The 15,372-nt window shown below is 48.4% G+C and overlaps 2 protein-coding genes across 10 annotated transcripts in view; both read right to left on the bottom strand.

The window, feature by feature from the left end:
- USP11 (ubiquitin specific peptidase 11) overlaps nucleotides 1–5,246 on the bottom strand; it is a 16,096-nt gene extending 10,850 nt beyond the window's left edge. The window contains exon 1 of one of the 2 annotated variants that reach the window (XM_017863505.1): nucleotides 4,899–5,246. In XM_017863505.1, the coding sequence (XP_017718994.1) occupies nucleotides 4,899–5,197 (299 nt within the window). In that variant the 5' untranslated portion in view covers nucleotides 5,198–5,246. The remainder of the gene's footprint in view (nucleotides 1–4,898) is intronic. The other variant, XM_017863506.1, reaches the window with a different exon arrangement.
- Nucleotides 5,247–8,100: 2,854 nt separating this feature from the next.
- The window catches only part of CDK16 (cyclin dependent kinase 16), a 13,641-nt gene continuing 6,369 nt past the window's right edge, over nucleotides 8,101–15,372 (bottom strand). For 6 of the 8 annotated variants that reach the window (XM_017863501.1, XM_017863499.1, XM_017863503.1 and 3 more), the window contains 15 exons: nucleotides 14,289–14,496; nucleotides 13,534–13,667; nucleotides 13,309–13,434; nucleotides 13,162–13,218; nucleotides 12,950–13,064; nucleotides 12,197–12,291; nucleotides 12,037–12,099; nucleotides 11,662–11,785; nucleotides 11,358–11,478; nucleotides 11,152–11,249; nucleotides 10,964–11,069; nucleotides 10,840–10,882; nucleotides 10,596–10,686; nucleotides 9,456–9,533; nucleotides 8,101–9,371 (listed from right to left, as the gene is read on the bottom strand). In XM_017863501.1, the coding sequence (XP_017718990.1) occupies nucleotides 9,334–9,371; nucleotides 9,456–9,533; nucleotides 10,596–10,686; nucleotides 10,840–10,882; nucleotides 10,964–11,069; nucleotides 11,152–11,249; nucleotides 11,358–11,478; nucleotides 11,662–11,785; nucleotides 12,037–12,099; nucleotides 12,197–12,291; nucleotides 12,950–13,064; nucleotides 13,162–13,218; nucleotides 13,309–13,434; nucleotides 13,534–13,667; nucleotides 14,289–14,490 (1,491 nt within the window). In that variant the 5' untranslated portion in view covers nucleotides 14,491–14,496 and the 3' untranslated portion in view covers nucleotides 8,101–9,333. Of the gene's footprint in view, nucleotides 9,372–9,455; nucleotides 9,534–10,595; nucleotides 10,687–10,839; nucleotides 10,883–10,963; nucleotides 11,070–11,151; nucleotides 11,250–11,357; nucleotides 11,479–11,661; nucleotides 11,786–12,036; nucleotides 12,100–12,196; nucleotides 12,292–12,949; nucleotides 13,065–13,161; nucleotides 13,219–13,308; nucleotides 13,435–13,533; nucleotides 13,668–14,288; nucleotides 14,497–14,736; nucleotides 15,035–15,372 lie in introns of those variants that run through there. The other 2 variants (XM_017863496.1, XM_017863498.1) reach the window with 2 other exon arrangements.

The raw sequence follows: 15,372 nt of genomic DNA, 5'->3' as shown, positions 1-15,372 counted from the left end.
AAAAAAAAAAAAAAAAAAAAAAAAACTGTGATAAAAACACGTAACATAAAACTTACCATCAACCATTTTTCAGTATACAGTTCAACTAGCTCTCTTTTAAAGGTGAAACTTACATGTACTATAAGGATAACCATTTAGAACTATATTGAAATCTGCCTTTGTGAGAAATCCTGAAGTGTGGAAAATACTTGACATATAGTAAGTGCTAAATGAATTTTAGCTGTCATTATTCTGACAGCTTGGACTTCAGGGCTTGGACATAAAAGCTCACAGACATAAACCTCCTCCTGCCTGAACACACACAAACACATACACCTGTTCTACTGTGGCATTTCTGACACATAAAAGGCTATCCCAAATATTGAGCAGCCTCAAATAAATGCTTTTTAAAAAATAACCAAATTTGATGAAATACATATAACATTATATTGGTTGGTTTTCCAGCAATTTAACCTATTATTATCATAATTTTTTGAGACAGAGTCTTGCTCTGTCGCCCAGGCTGGAGTGCAGTGGCACAATCTCAGCTCACTGCGACTTCTGCCTCCCGGGTTCAAGTGATTCTCCCAATTTAACCTCATTAACGTGATTCTTTAAAATGTCAACTTTCCCTTGTTCATGAAAGGATCAGAGAGGTGGGAGGATGAAGGGACAGATAAATCTTGGAATAGTCACAAGTCACCTGGATAGGCAAACATTTCTGTGAGTTTTTTGTTGGTTTTGTTTGTTTTTTTTGCTGCACTGACCCCCACAGACCCTGCCATATCACTCACACCAGGGAAACAAATCCTTCTGTGCCGGTGGCTCAGTGCTCAAACCCAACCCTGCACCACACACACCACCATTCACGCTTTGTGGCTTTACTTGCCTCCGTAGCCAGTCTATGAAATTAATTTGTTCAGTAAAGCTATAGTTAACAGTACCTTCCAATGCAAAGGTAGGAATTGCTCAACTTCCTTTTAAAAGCAGAGTTTGAACAAAAATTAACATTAAAATCACTCTGTACAGTGGTAAGCAAAACTTCCAGACCTGGCCACAGGCTGAATTTCTATAGATTTCATGGAGGACTGACGTTTTACATAATTTTTCACAGAATATTATTACCATATTGCTTCAAGTCAAAGACACTTTAAAAAAATCATTGTAACATCTCTGATATCAGGATGTCTCACAATCTCTGTCAGGCCAGGTGGCAGTCACAACAAAGGTGTCATGGTCTGTACCAATAACACCCAAATTATTATATTTACAGCTGGGTAATTCAATTTTTTAGATCCTATCATAAATGGTATAGTACAATTTAATTTTCTAGTTTCTTGTTGCCAGTATATACAGATACAACTGATCTTGCTAAAGTCACTTAAGTTTATTTGTGCTTCCTCAAATTTGTTGAAATGATATGAAATATGTGCTTATGGAAAAAAGTCACTAAACAATTCTTTACTTTCTCTCTTCTAGTTTTCTCTTGTGTCTGTGTTTGAAGATGGTTCATCCCACAAAAGGAAAAAGTGAAAATTTCCAAGGAGGCTATATTATTACAGATTTGAATTTGCCTTAAAATATAAGCTTCTCCCAGAAATTAATTCAGTTGTGATTACCAAATTAATTAACTACTCTCACCCAAATCTAACAGCTGACGAAAGACAGAAGGTGCAAATATTAATACTGATACAAGATATATGATTTGGGGTTAGTCCATGATTTCAAAATGCTTTATAAACACATATATCCTGGCCACTTCAGCAAACCCCTATAAAATGGAAAATGGACAGCAATAAAGAACCTTGAGATGCTTTGCTCTTATCTAAATAGAGAAGCATTAACAAAGTGGAGTTTAGCAAAAATGCTTCATGATAATACCCATGACAGCAGAGACAAACCAGCTTCAATACTGAACCAACACTTGTGTGGTAATTTTTTTAATGAGGTGAAATTCACATAACATTAACCACCTTAAAGTGAACAATTCAGTGGCACTTAGAACATTCACAATGTTGTATAACCACAACCTCTCCCTAGTTCCAAAATATTTCATCATCCCAAAAGAAAATCTAGTACTGGCGGGGTAATTTTAAAGGGTATTGTCAAGGATGACAGGATGTAATGTCCTATCTACCAGTGACACAATCACAAGGCCACAAAGGTAGGAGGAGGCAAGGACCAAAGCCTCAAGGCCCTTTTGAACATCTTCAAATGGGTTATAAAACATTGTGGTTATTTTGTTTATTCTCAGGATGAAATGAGGCTTTTTCTTGCAGGAAAGGTATGACGTAATGGCAGAAAACACGGCTTGGGTTTGTATTCCCGATCTGGAAAATCTCAACTCATCTCCCCAGTAACAGAGATACGCATTTCACTGGTGTGGTTATTAAAGAACTCTGTAGTGAGTAAACCTCACTCGAAAAAGCCCTAAGATTAGATGTGTCTGAGGAACAGCAAGAGTCCAATATGGCCGGCCTGGATGGAGACAGAGAGAGAGTGCGTAATCAGAGGAGAGATCTGGGAAGACCTCAGAATAAAAGCTGGACACCAGCTTCATAAAGCCTTACAATTCATTGTAAGGATTTTAGCATCTACGTTGCAAGAGATGGGAAGCTGTTAGGAGTCTTTTGAGGAATCGTTGGACATGATACATGTTTTAAAAACAATTATTGCATATGTAAAGAGAAAATGGTACTTTTACAGTTGAGAAACCTGGCCAACACTACCATAACCAAGTGATCAAGGTTAACATCACCAATGATGTCGTGTGGATACCATGTATCACCTGACAGGAAGAGAAGGGCTCACAGTATGCATCCAGTAGAATTTTATATATATATTTCATATATGTATAAAGTGAAAGCTTAGACAATACATACTACTTAGGGATGCATACAGTTGTGGTCAAACATTAAAGAAAAGGAAGAGACTGTTAACTCAAAATTCAGGATAACAGTTTCCCATGGAGCAAGAAGGGGAATTTCCATCTGGGAGGGGCAAAGAAGGATTTCTAAAGATAGTGTTCTGAATCTTAACCTGGGTGGTGAATTCACACGTTTTTATTTAATTATTATTTAGATTGAGAAAAATGGCAAAAATAATACAGAGAATCCCACATGTCCTACATCCAGATCCTCCAAATCTAATATTTTACCCATTTGCTCAATCGTTGTTTCTTTACATGCGTTCCTTTTTGGTATTTTTATTTATTTTAAAATGGACAAAAATCGTATATATTTATGGTGTACAGCATGAAGTTTTGACTTATGTATACATTGTGGAATGACTAAGTCAAGGCAATTAATTACATCCATTACCTCACATACTTATCAATTTTCTGGGGCGTGGTAGAACATGTAAAATCTTCTCTCAGCAATTTTCAAGTATACAATGAATTTATTAACTATAGTTGTACAACAGATCTGAACTTATTCTTCTTATCTAACTGAAATGTTGTATCCTTTGACCAACATCTCCCCAATTTCCCCTTTCCCCTCACCATATATAAATTTATATATGCGAATTTTTCAGGCATTTGAGAATAAACTGCTTACACAATGAGTTCTTATCCCTAAATTTTTCAGCATTTCCTATAAACAAGGGTATTATTTTTCATGCCACAATGATCACAATTAAGAAATTAGTAGTACTAATATCTACCCACTTTAATAAAATTTCACCGATGTTTCCATTGCCTTTTACAGTAAAAGACAAAAATAATCTTATGATAAAAAATTGATTTTTAAAATAATTTATTTTTTTTCTGTTCCAGGATCCAATCGAGGATCACATGGTGCCATTTAGTTATCATGACTCGTTAAATCGCATTAATTTCATTTAGAAAACAGTTCTTCAGCTTTGTCTTTCACGACCCCTGACATTCCATATATGAGAGCAGAGTGTAGCCGTTTATTTTAAAAGGATGGTTCGTCACATCGCGCGCTCGCGCTAAATGTTTTATATAATCTTCTTAGGTCGTTCACGTATTTCCCAATTACAAACGATGCCAACTCGGCAGAATACACAATCGAACCAGAAGCATAAATCTCAAGGCAAGCACTGTTTGGCACGAATCCGCAGCGATTTATCCAAACAACCACTTATCGGCTTTTTCTAAAAGAAGACATCTTTTCGGCGGTTTTTTAAAAAACGACTTTTCTTGATTCTAAAAACAAAACAGTACCAAGACAGAAAATCAATTGAACATGGAAGGCCCCTCCCGTGCTAATCACCTGCACGTTCTCTCCACTCGGGAAGGCTTCTGCCAGAATAAAAAACCTCTGCGCGTTATAAACTTTGCTTACTCGCAGGCGCCATTTTCTGCCTTATAGGCACCACCTCCCCTCCACTGTCGTCCCTCGGCCTCAGAGCACGCCCCTCGGCTCACGTCAGCAACCTAACCTCGTTCCCAGGCTCCAGGCTCCTCCCCCACGCAGTTCCCCGCTCCCTCCCTCGGACCGTTCGGCTCCGTCCCGCTCTTCTGCTGACGTCACAAAGCTCGCCTCGTTCCCAGCCGCCCCGGAGCAATCGGAGACCGCTCCCCGCCCCCAAAAGTTGCATTACGCAGCGCAGGCCGCGCCCCCGCCTTATGTCGCAGAACCCACCTTCTTCCCAGGTTCCTACGCAGTTTCACTACGCAGGCCCGGCCCCACCTCCAGGGCTGAAACCGGTCTCATCACAACAAACCCCATTTTGTTCTCAGGCGTCAGACTGCACCACACAGGCCCCGCCCCTTTTCCAGACGTTGCGATTCATTCAAAGGCACTTCCCCGCCCCTTTAGCCCGCTGTCCCGCCGGCCACTCCCCGCCCCGGACCCCGCAGCAGCTTTCCCGCGGCCCTCGGCCGCCGAATCTCCAGCGGTTTTCAATGCCCCCACCGTCCCCTCTGCCGAGGCTTCACCGCAGCCCAGCCTCACCAGCTTTCGCCGGCCCGCAGTGGACGTTCTCGCCCACTCTCGCCGTTTTCTATCTGGCGCCACTGGCTGTCTAGGCCTGGCAGCTCCTTGCGCTGTGGCTCTCTATCCTCAGCCACCGCCACCGCCACAGCCGCCGCAGCAGCAGCTGGATTTGCTGCGACCGTCGCCATCGCTGTCCGTTCTCCTCTACAGCCAACGCAGCTGTGCGAGATTGGAAGACGCCCCTCAACAGCCACTTCCGGATTCTGGTCCCGGAAACGGAAGCAGAGCCCCCCAAACAGTCGCGGGGCTACTGCCATATTGGAAATGGCCCCGCGCACAGACGTGTCGAAGGGCTAGGTGGGGTAAAATCTTCAGTGGGAACCAAGAAAGACAAAAGTGCCTTGTGGGGTTCCAACACCCTGTAGAGTTAGGGCACAGGTGGCATGGAAAGTGGAGGCTGAGGTTCCCGAAGTGGGCGAGGACTCCTACCCTGGGAGCAGCGTTTTTGTTAGCCTGATCAGAATGCCCTTCATTGTACTACCCTTAACCATCAAAACCCAATGCAAAAGAGGTTTCCACCTCCAGAGACCCACCTAGGCCTGCGGGTCATTGTTTCTCTTCCTGAACTAGATTTATTCACTAGACAAGGTGTTGAAGGCAAGTTAGCCCCAGGCCCTATGTTTGTTGGAGTCATAGCAATCATAACTAAACTAACTGTCCGCCCAGTTTAAGTGCTTTGTTGGACTAAAATAGTAGCCTCAGGCAGCAGGTACTGTCCTTATCACCCATGGGTAACAACTGGACTCTTGAGTACCAGAAACGTCCCTCAGCTAATAAGTGGTGGAGCTGCAGTTTAAACTTGAGAAATCTAGTTCCAGAGCTATGACCTTAAACACCAGGTCAAACATTCTCCAACCGTGTGGTCCCAGCCTGTCTACCGGTCCAAAACTCGTCTTGGGGGTTCACAAAATGAAAACTATTTTCACAATACTTTTTCACTCTCATTCTCTCGGGGTGTACAGTGTAATTATCCAGAGGCTTCTGAATCCAGAGGCTATATGACATAAACAAGAACTCTTTTGAATGTCTTAAACTTTTTAAGAACATAAAGGAATCCCGAGGCCCAGAGTTTGAGAAGCCTTGCACTAGGCCAGGGTCTCTCAACCTCAGCACTGTCATTTCTTTATTGTGGGCATTGCAGAATGTGTAGCAGCATCCCTGGCCTCTACCTACTAGATACCAAGTAGTACCCCTCAGGACAACCAAGTGTTTCCAGACATTACCAAATGTCCTTTGGGGGAAAAATGTCTCTGGTTGAGAACCACTGCACTAGGCTATGCTATTCCTTTCTCTGCCAGGGCTGCCAGCCCTGTTGGTGATGACTTTAATTTAGAACCTCCCTTCCCCCTCACAATCTCATAATTTACCTATTTTCAGTTAACCTCTGCGGGGCAGGGATTGTGTCTTTATTACTCTGAGTCCAGCCCCCAGCCCAGACCTGACATAGATTATTACTCTGATTTCAGCCCCCAGCCCAGACCTGGCATAGATGAGGGGTCAGTTTTGTAAGCTCTGGGTGAGGTAAGGGAGCAGCCCTTTCAGTTAAGGGTCCCCAAAGAAAGTGGCATTTGAGTTGAGTCAGACACATGGCAGATAGCTGCTCTTTAAGCCCAGTTGAATCTTGTCAGATTTTCTGAATGGATTCTCCCCATTACCCCTCTGCAGACTCCCCCTCCCCATTTATCTGGGCAGCCAGGTAAATCCAAGAGACCTCCAGCCCTAGACCGCTTTTTCACCTTCCAGAGGCCAACCTCTGCCCACACCAGTGACCCTACCACTTCCCAGAGCAGTTGGGTGAATTCTAATCCTTTTAAATCCACCCTGGCAATCCTGTCCCCCTTTGCAAGGCCCTCCTTTTCCCATCCTCCGTTGCTGCCAGAAGTGGCCATGTCATCTGATTCTAGCCAAGAAATGGCACCGGAAGTCTGCTGAGGAGCTTGTGGAAGTTCCAGCCATTAAAAGAAAACAGGCAGGTAAGGAAGGTGTTTTGTTTTTTCCCTGCTTGTTTTTCCACCTCTGGGGACATGACAGTCATCATGGCACCCTGAGGCTGCAAGCTGAAACATCACTAAAGTGCTTACAAAGACACAGTAGAGGCTGGGCTTGGTGGCTCAAGCCTGTAATCCCAGCACTTTGGGAGGCCGAGGCGGGTGGATCACTTGAGGTCAGGAGTTCGAGACCAACCTGGTCAATATGGTGAAACCCCATCTTTACTGAAAATACAAAAATTAGCTGGGTGTGGTGGCGCATGCCTGTTAATCCCAGCTACTCAGAGGCTGAGGCAGGAGAATCGCTTGAACCCAGGAGGCAAAGGTTGCAGTGAGCCGAGATTGTGCCACTACATTCCAGCCTGGGCGACAGAAACTGTCTCAAAAAACAAACAAAACACAGTAGAGTGATTAGAAGTCCATGGGCCCCACCACTGGGCTTTAGTAAATGGCCACTTAATTAGGCTTGCCATTACTTGCAGTATTTGCCTGGCCCTGCTCACCCCACCTCTTCTGCTTGGAAAATAATCCTTGGCTTTGCCCAAGATGGTGGGACTGGGGCTGGAACTCACAGGACAAAGGAAATAAAAGTCTCAACTATCCTCATACCTGAGAGCAAATCCCAGGTTGTGTCATTGATCCCTGGCCTCTTGCAAACTCTCTCACCCATGCCCATGGTTTCTGTTACTTCCTGGACACTAATAATTGAAATTTCCAGGTTAAGGATTTCTCTACCTACTCAGTGGTCCACAATCTACCCTTTACCGTCAAGATTCCCTCCTCTTCATGGTTTCCTAGTCAGATGCTGTGGTGGTCATACTGGGCCTTTGCCTCATCTTCCCATCCATGGTTCTATTGGGCCTTCCAGTGTCTTTCAAACATCATCTCTCCACTCCCCTGTCTCCACCCTCTTTCTCACATTCCTGGGCAAATCTAACTCCCCTTTCTGCTTCTCAGCCCATCAACACCATTCAGCCTGCCCTACCTGCTTCAATTCCATGTTCTACTGTTACATGTGCAATACCTCAGATGCCTTTTTCATAGTTGTGACGTGTCCCTGGTCCACTCCCAGTGTTTTCCTAGACAGTGGTGATCAGGTATGAATTCTCCAAGGTCCCAGTAATCACCCCAGCTTGGCCACCCTCTACCCCTACAGGGATTTGCAAGCAGGCTTTTCACTTTAGACTTTTTAATATTTCATACAGCGATTATGGTGCATTCAGGAACCCAACCCCCCAAACCCACTAGGAGGGCTCCCACCCCTGCCCTCCCACCCCATTTCAGGGCCCCAGGGCTTAGGGTGGAGGAAGGGGAGGTAACCACCCATCCAGGGACTGACCCTGGAGACTGTCCCTGCCCTGCCTCACCCTCCCCAGGAGATAGAGGGCAACACCTGGGCACAACCCCCCACAACCCCCTCCCCCAACCCTGCTTGTGCACATATGCACACTATGGCTCCTTGCTGAGCTGGTCAGTTCCTGGCAGGGCCCCTACCCAACAGCACCGAGTGGGATGGGAGCAAGAGGGCTGAGCTGGGGAGACCCTGAGAAGGAAGGAGGCCCCAGCTATGGGACTGCAGGAGAGAAAGAGTGGGGCCCCCCACCTTGTCCATTTCCCAGAGTCTCTGGTAGTCCCCAGATCCTCCTGCAGCTAGGGATGGCAGGCAGGGGTAGGAAGGCGAGTGGCCGTGGCATGCTTTCCCATAGCCGATCCCAGGGTCTGGTGATGATCAGGGTTCCAAATAGGGGCTGTGTCCCTGTCTCTGAAAGGCTGGGAGCAGGGCTTCATTGCACAAAATACTGTGGGAGGGCCACACGCAGGGGGTGGGGCCCAGGCAATCTGTATACAGAGATATTGCATTTAAAAAAATGAAAACCTCATTTAAAATAATTAAAAAAAAAAAACAATGAATGAAACAAACAAAAAAAGGCCCACACAATATGAGGCAGGTGGGGCAGGCAGGAAAGCAGGCAGGGGATGCCTCAGACTCAAGGCATTGTCACCATCTTGTCTGAGTCGAGATTCCCAGCCTGAGCTAGCTCTGGACCCCTGGCTGGCCGTGGGGTAGTGGTCCTGGGGGATGGTATGATGAGGGGTAGGCCTGGCCTCAGTGTGGGAGGCTGGCACGGCCATGCTGTCCACCGGCAACTACCAAGATAGAGACAGACAGACAGACAGACCAAGTGAAGGAGTGATGAGAGCTTTGTTAGCACCCAGCAGACAGGCCAATGGGTGGGTTGACAGGCCAATGGTCGGGTGTTTGGACAGGCAGCAAGGGACAAGTGGGCAGGTGAACATGGCTCAGGCAGGTAGGCAGAGTAAGCAGGGAAGATGTAGTTGGGGGCTGCCCTGTGAGGGGTGTGGCATCCCTCCAGCCGCTGCCTGCTGGGGCCTCAGTCTGTGGCTTAGAATTCGGTGTCCACCACGCGGAAAGCTGGCCTGCCTGTAGGGGAAAGCAGAGCAGATGGCTGTTGGTGGTAAGCAGGTAGGTGGGTGGGGTGGGGAGGAAGACAAGGGGCTTACCTACCTGAGTCAGGCATCGACGAAGACCGAAGGCTGGCCTCCTTTTGTAGCTGAATCTCCTTTAGTGCAAATATGGAAGTAGCTACAGATGGGGGAGACATAGAAGTGGGGGATGACCCATGAGGTCATTCAGGACCAGCCCCATATGACCCCACTGGAAGAATTAGAAAACGCTGCCCCTTCTCTGAGAGGCTTGATCTTCATCTGTCAAACAATTCCATACACAAACCAGCTACAACCAGGGAAGATAAAATATGGACTATTACATGACACAAAGAAATTATTATTAATTTTGTCAAGTGGATTACGGTATTGCAGTTACCACCGGTTAAGTCTAGGTGATGGGTGGTGTTTGGGGTTTGCTTTATGTATTAATCCAGTGGGGAGATAGGGAAAGTGAGCAAATGTTTTTTGTAGGTTTGATAATAATGTTGTTTGAAAAAAAATCTTTTATAGGTATATGCTGAAATTATTTAGGGATGAATGCTATGATGTCTGAGATTGGATGTGATTCAAAATAATCAGAGAGAATACAGATAAAACCAGACTGACCGTGAATTGATGACTTATTGGAGTACTTAGGGACTCATCATATTATTTTGACTAATATATAAATACATATATTTGAAAATATCCATATTAAAAGTTTTAAAAGTCAGATAGAAAAGAGAACATCACATGTGATTCTATTTCTATAAAGTACAAGGACAGAAAAAAACTTATCCTTGCTGTTAGAGGTCAAAACAGTGGTCACCCTTTGGGGAGGGGCTGGGAATAACTGAAGGAGATGCAAGGGAGCTGGGGGTGGGGAGCTTTTAACATTCTGTTTCTTGACTTTTGTGCTAGTTACAAGGATACGTTTCATTTATGAAAATTCATTGTATAGTATACTTACGATTTGTGCATTTTTTAGTGCATGTAAGGAAATGTCTACTTTAAAAAAGGTAAAATGCTATTGCATATATTTTTATGTATGTTTTAAATTTTTCATGAAAGGTAAAAGGAACTGAAAACTAAAAAATGTTTTCATAACAAATACNACTTAGAGTAGCATAGCCAGAATCCTACACAACCCGCCAGCTGGCCCCAGCAGTTCTGCTTCCCAGTCCCCACACTGGCCGGTTCATTCCCCAGCTCCACTCACTGTCAGGAAGTTTGTGGATCCGCTCCCCCAAACTGAGGAAGAATGGATGTTTCATGGCATCTTCTGCGGAGATCCGATTTCGACCCTCAAACTGAGTGGGGGTGGGGTGGGGGATAGTATTGATTATCTTCAATGAGTAGGTCTCTCTGCCCACCTCAGACCCTGCCCCTGGTTTGAGGCGGGGGTCCCTGTTTCCCCACACCTGGAATCCCATACCCCCAAGGCTGACCCAAGGTGGTCTCACCTGCAACAGCTTGGTGAGGAGGTCGGCCCCGTCGCTATCAAGTCTGCCACAAGGACAAAGAGACCTGCTTTAAAATGAGTTTGGACACTCTGGCCCCTAACGTCCACCCACCCACCAGCCTCACCGGGGTGCGTGGCTCAAAAGGGCCTCGGCTCGGTACTTGGGGTAGTTGTATGTCTTGAACTCCTCATTGGACAGGATGCCTGGCCACGTCTCCTCAGTTGGGGTTCCTAGTAGGGAAGAGGAGTTACCCCAAGCATCTCACAGGTCCTCTCTGTGTCTCCACAGCGTCTAGGGCCCATGCCTCCTCACCTAAGATGCGGAAGATGAAGTGTAGCTGTTCCTCCACCGTGGAGCCCGGGAAGAGGGGCCGGCCTGTGGCCATCTCATAGAAGATGCAGCCCACACCCCTGGGCAGGGAGGGCACAGTGAATAGAGAGGCAGCTGACTGGGTGGCTGTTATGACCAAGCCACCCCCTTTACCACGTGGCCCCTGCCACACTTCCACCTGTCCTTACCACATGTCAATCTGAGTGGAGTAGTCCGTGGACCCGAGCAGGATGTCAGGGGGCCGGTACCACAGTGTTACCACCTCATTGGAGTATGTCTTTGTTGGGATTGACTTGGCTCGGGCCAGGCCTGGAAATCAGACAAAGGACAGCTAGAGTGAGGGGATCATGGGCAAAGTCTGGGGGAGAGTGCAGTTGAGACTGAGGGTGTCCTAGGCAAAATCTGGGAAGGCTGAAGGGAAGTGAGACTAAGTGGTCATGGGAAAGTAGGAGGCTGGTGAGCCAATGAGAAGAAGGGGGAGGCCAGTGGTACCAAAGTCAGCCAGCTTGAGCTCTCCCCTCTCGTTGATGAGCAGGTTCTGGGGCTTGAGGTCTCGGTGTAGCACCTTCTGCCGGTGGCAGTAGGCCAGGCCACGGAGCAGCTGGAACAGGAACAGCTGGGGACCCAGGAATGGCAGGCAGAGATCAAAGACTATCCACTAGCCCGACCCCCAGCAGGCACTGCTCCCCTCCCAAACACAGACACCAGGCCCAGAGCCTTGTCACACGATAGAGGACAGGGTCCCAGTGCCCTCCAAGGGCTCCTAGCAAAAAAAGCCAAAGGGAAAAGTCCATTTCTGGGAGATTTGTGGGTTGGAGTGGGTGAGTGGGGGCCCCCTTGTGCCCCTGCTGCCTGCCCCACACCCACTTTCACATTGTGCATGTTGATGATGTTCCCACAGTCATCCAGGTACTGCTTCAGGTCCTTGTCCTGAGGAAAGAAGAGGTGGTACAGGAATGAGGGTTACCTCCTACGGCTCCTGGCCTTCTCCCCACCTCCCCCAGGACCCAGTGCCACCCAACCTTACCAGGTACTCAAAGACAAGGGTGAGGGACTTCTCCGTGTGGATAATGTCATGTAGCGTAACGATGTTGGCGTGTTTGAGGTCCTTGAGCAGGGACACTGCAGGAAGCATGGGAGTGGGACGGGAAGAGTCAGGGTCCTACCCTCAGGACAGAGGTGAGGACAAGGACTAGAAAAGGACAAGCCCAGGTTTTCTTTCTTTCTCCAGACAGTTCAGGGTAATGCCTCGGAGCCACCAGCTCTAACCCACCTCATGCAAGTTGTGTCTCCATGTTGCAGATGTGGAAAGTAAGACTCAGAGGAGAATATGGAGCAAGAACCTGGGATTGCAGCCCCAGGCTCATGTGACACTAGATTTTCACAACCTGTTTTTGGTTTCTGGGAAGGGGCCTGGCTCCAACCCTCAGTACACAGGCCTGCAGCATCATGTGAAATTGAATTTGCACACTCAATTTCAGTGCAATTCAAATTCATTCCATGTGATATTCTGACTAGAAATTGTTACAGTAAATAAATTGGTGAACACTTTCAGGGGTGTTCTCGGAACCAAACCCTGGTTTGCAATTCATCCACCTTTTATCCAAATGGGAACAGATTCCTGGTTACCCTGATTATTACCTGGGTATGTGCGTGACAAGCATTCCCATGAAAGCCAGAGTGTTTTGCGGGGGGTCCCAGAGTCTTTGTTCTCATTATGGAGTGTCTGCACCAGGGGTGAGTTGGGGAAGCCTGGGGCAGATGGGATGGGGGTGTGTACCTTCCCGGATGGCGGTGCAGGGTGCCCCCTCTTCATGTTCCAGTCTGATCTCCTTGAGTGCCACAAGGTTGTCTGTGAGCTTGCTTTTGCCTTTGTAGACGGTGGCATAGGTACCCTGGAATGTGAGGAAGTGTGACAGGAGAGGTGCTATGAGATTCCAGGAGTTCCCACTGACCTTCATCCCCACCATGGGCCTCCTAGCTGCCTCTCACCTCGCCCAGCTTGTCCAGCTTAATGTAGGTCTCCAGTTTCCCAAAGCCAATCTCAGACTGTGGGACAAATGAGGCAGGCTGAAGCAAGTTCAGAAGGGTCTGGGAGAGGAGGAGAAAAAGGAGAGGACAGGAACAGAAGGTGCTTACTAGGCTGACACGACGGAGGCGGCGGCTGAGGGGCTTGTCAAAGATGGGGCTATTGAGGGTCAGCTTCTCCAGGTAGCCCTCAGGCAGCCGGATGTCAGCTGGTAGTGATAGGCGCTTGTTGATGTCCTAGCAGGTAAGGCGAGAGAGAAACAGGATCATGAGTTCCACCTCCCCAGGTCCAACCCCCTTTTCCAGCTCCTCCACCATCCAGACTGGGTCAAGCACCTCAGTGGAGATCTTGCGTGGGGGATGGTTGCGCATGCGCACTCTCACTGGAGACTGCACCTCATCCGAGGAAGTGGCTGAAGCCTGGTCACTCTCCCCATCAGACCCCATCTTCAAGTCCTCGTGCACAATCTCTGGTGGCAGGGAGAGGGGTAGGGCAGGCCAGGTGGGGTCAGAAACCACAGGACAACCCCTCCCCCATGAGACATATTCCATCATCACACATGTGTGCACATGGCCCCCAGAGGAAACCTGGAATCCCTCGGGGAGAGGGTGATAGGGCCCAGGAAAGCTCAGGTACATCTAGGACAGGTTCAACTGGGGGGTGGGGAGGCAAAAGTCACCTGGTGGAACCCTTCCTTCCAAGGGAAAGCTGAGCTCAGAACTGGTAGCTAGGTGGTGGCAGGGGAAGCCAAGGGTCCTGGGAAGGCAGGCCCAGGGCAGGCAGGTACCAGAGGCCTGAGGAGGCCATCACAGAGGGCAGAAGGGCAGAGGGAGCCTTGGGGCAACTGTGACAGGCAAGGCACCCTCTGCCCCCCTACAACGGGGCCTGGGCAGAAAGGCAAGGAGAGGAGTGCAGATGGACAGATAGACCGAGGGTGTTGAGAGAAGATGGGAGGGAAGGCGGAGAAGAGAGCACATGGGGGGCAGAGAAAGGGCAGAAAATTGAGAGGAAAATGAGGAATGTGGCCACGAGGCAACACCTGGGAAGCAGCCTGGGGTCATATGGGAGAGGGGGTAGCCAGTGGACCCACCTGGTGCAGAGCTGAGTGGGCCCCGTGCAGAACGAAGTTCCCCAGGAGCAGCACGTGTGGGGGCCTCTCCAGGGTCACTGCCGCCACCACCACCACTCTCATCCAGGCCTATCTGCTCAGGGGCACCATTGGTCTTGTCTATGCCTCGGCCACCTCGGAGTGTCATTGACAGCTGCCGTTTGATCTTCTTCATCCGATCCATGGCGATCTGAACAAGGGACAAGGATGGAAATGGGTCTCATATTAACATTTGCTTGATCACCATGGGTCCCCTAAAGCCCACAGTCTAGCAGGGGGCACTGACATGAACTTGTCAGTGCTCACTCAACCAATATGGACCCCAGAGCCACTCAGGATTTCTGGAAACCCAACATGGACCGGGATCTTTGTAAGTACCTGCCCACCCACACAGCCAGCTCCACTGGGACCCTGCTCCTAAGTAGCCCACCTGAGCTCTCAGATTTAGGTGGCTGATTGAGGGCAAGGGCCCAAACGATGGATTGTTGGCCTCTAGGGGAAAAGCCCCACTGCAGGAGCAGAAGGCTCCACAGCAGATCTTCTCAGGTACAGCTGCAGTGATGGGCCCAGCCATGGGTCGGCCAGGGCGTGTGCCGAGAATTGAAGGATGGGTGACATGGCCTCGAGCACGCCCATAGAGTGGCATAGTTCCCCTGGCACCACCCTCAAAGGCCAAGGCAGATTATTCCCTGTGGCCACAGGGACCCTCCTCCTGACTTCTCTAGCACTCATCGTCATGACAACCACTGCATCATCCCATTCATCTACCCGGGGGGGTGGGGGGGGGAGTGTGTGTCAGGGTGTCCTGCCCAGACCCACCCACTGGGTGGGATTGTGTGTGGGGGGGTCTCAGTGTATACCAGCTGTTCTCAAGACTGCCAGAAAGGTTTGATCAGGTTAGGACCCCTAGGGTCCAATTTAGACTTTTACAAGCCAGGTCACGTTTCTCCTCTACTCAAGAATGTACTACATTTCCCATCACCCCAAATACACGCCCCAGTCCTCAATGTGGCCCACAGGTCTTTCTTTACCTCATTTGGCCCTCTTACCTCTCTGCCCACCCCCC

Source organism: Rhinopithecus bieti, unplaced genomic scaffold (assembly GCF_001698545.2).
Source record: "Rhinopithecus bieti isolate Rb0 unplaced genomic scaffold, ASM169854v2 scaffold_72412, whole genome shotgun sequence".
Classification (NCBI taxonomy): Eukaryota; Metazoa; Chordata; class Mammalia; order Primates; family Cercopithecidae; genus Rhinopithecus; species Rhinopithecus bieti.
This window is presented reverse-complemented; position numbering and strand designations above follow the sequence as displayed.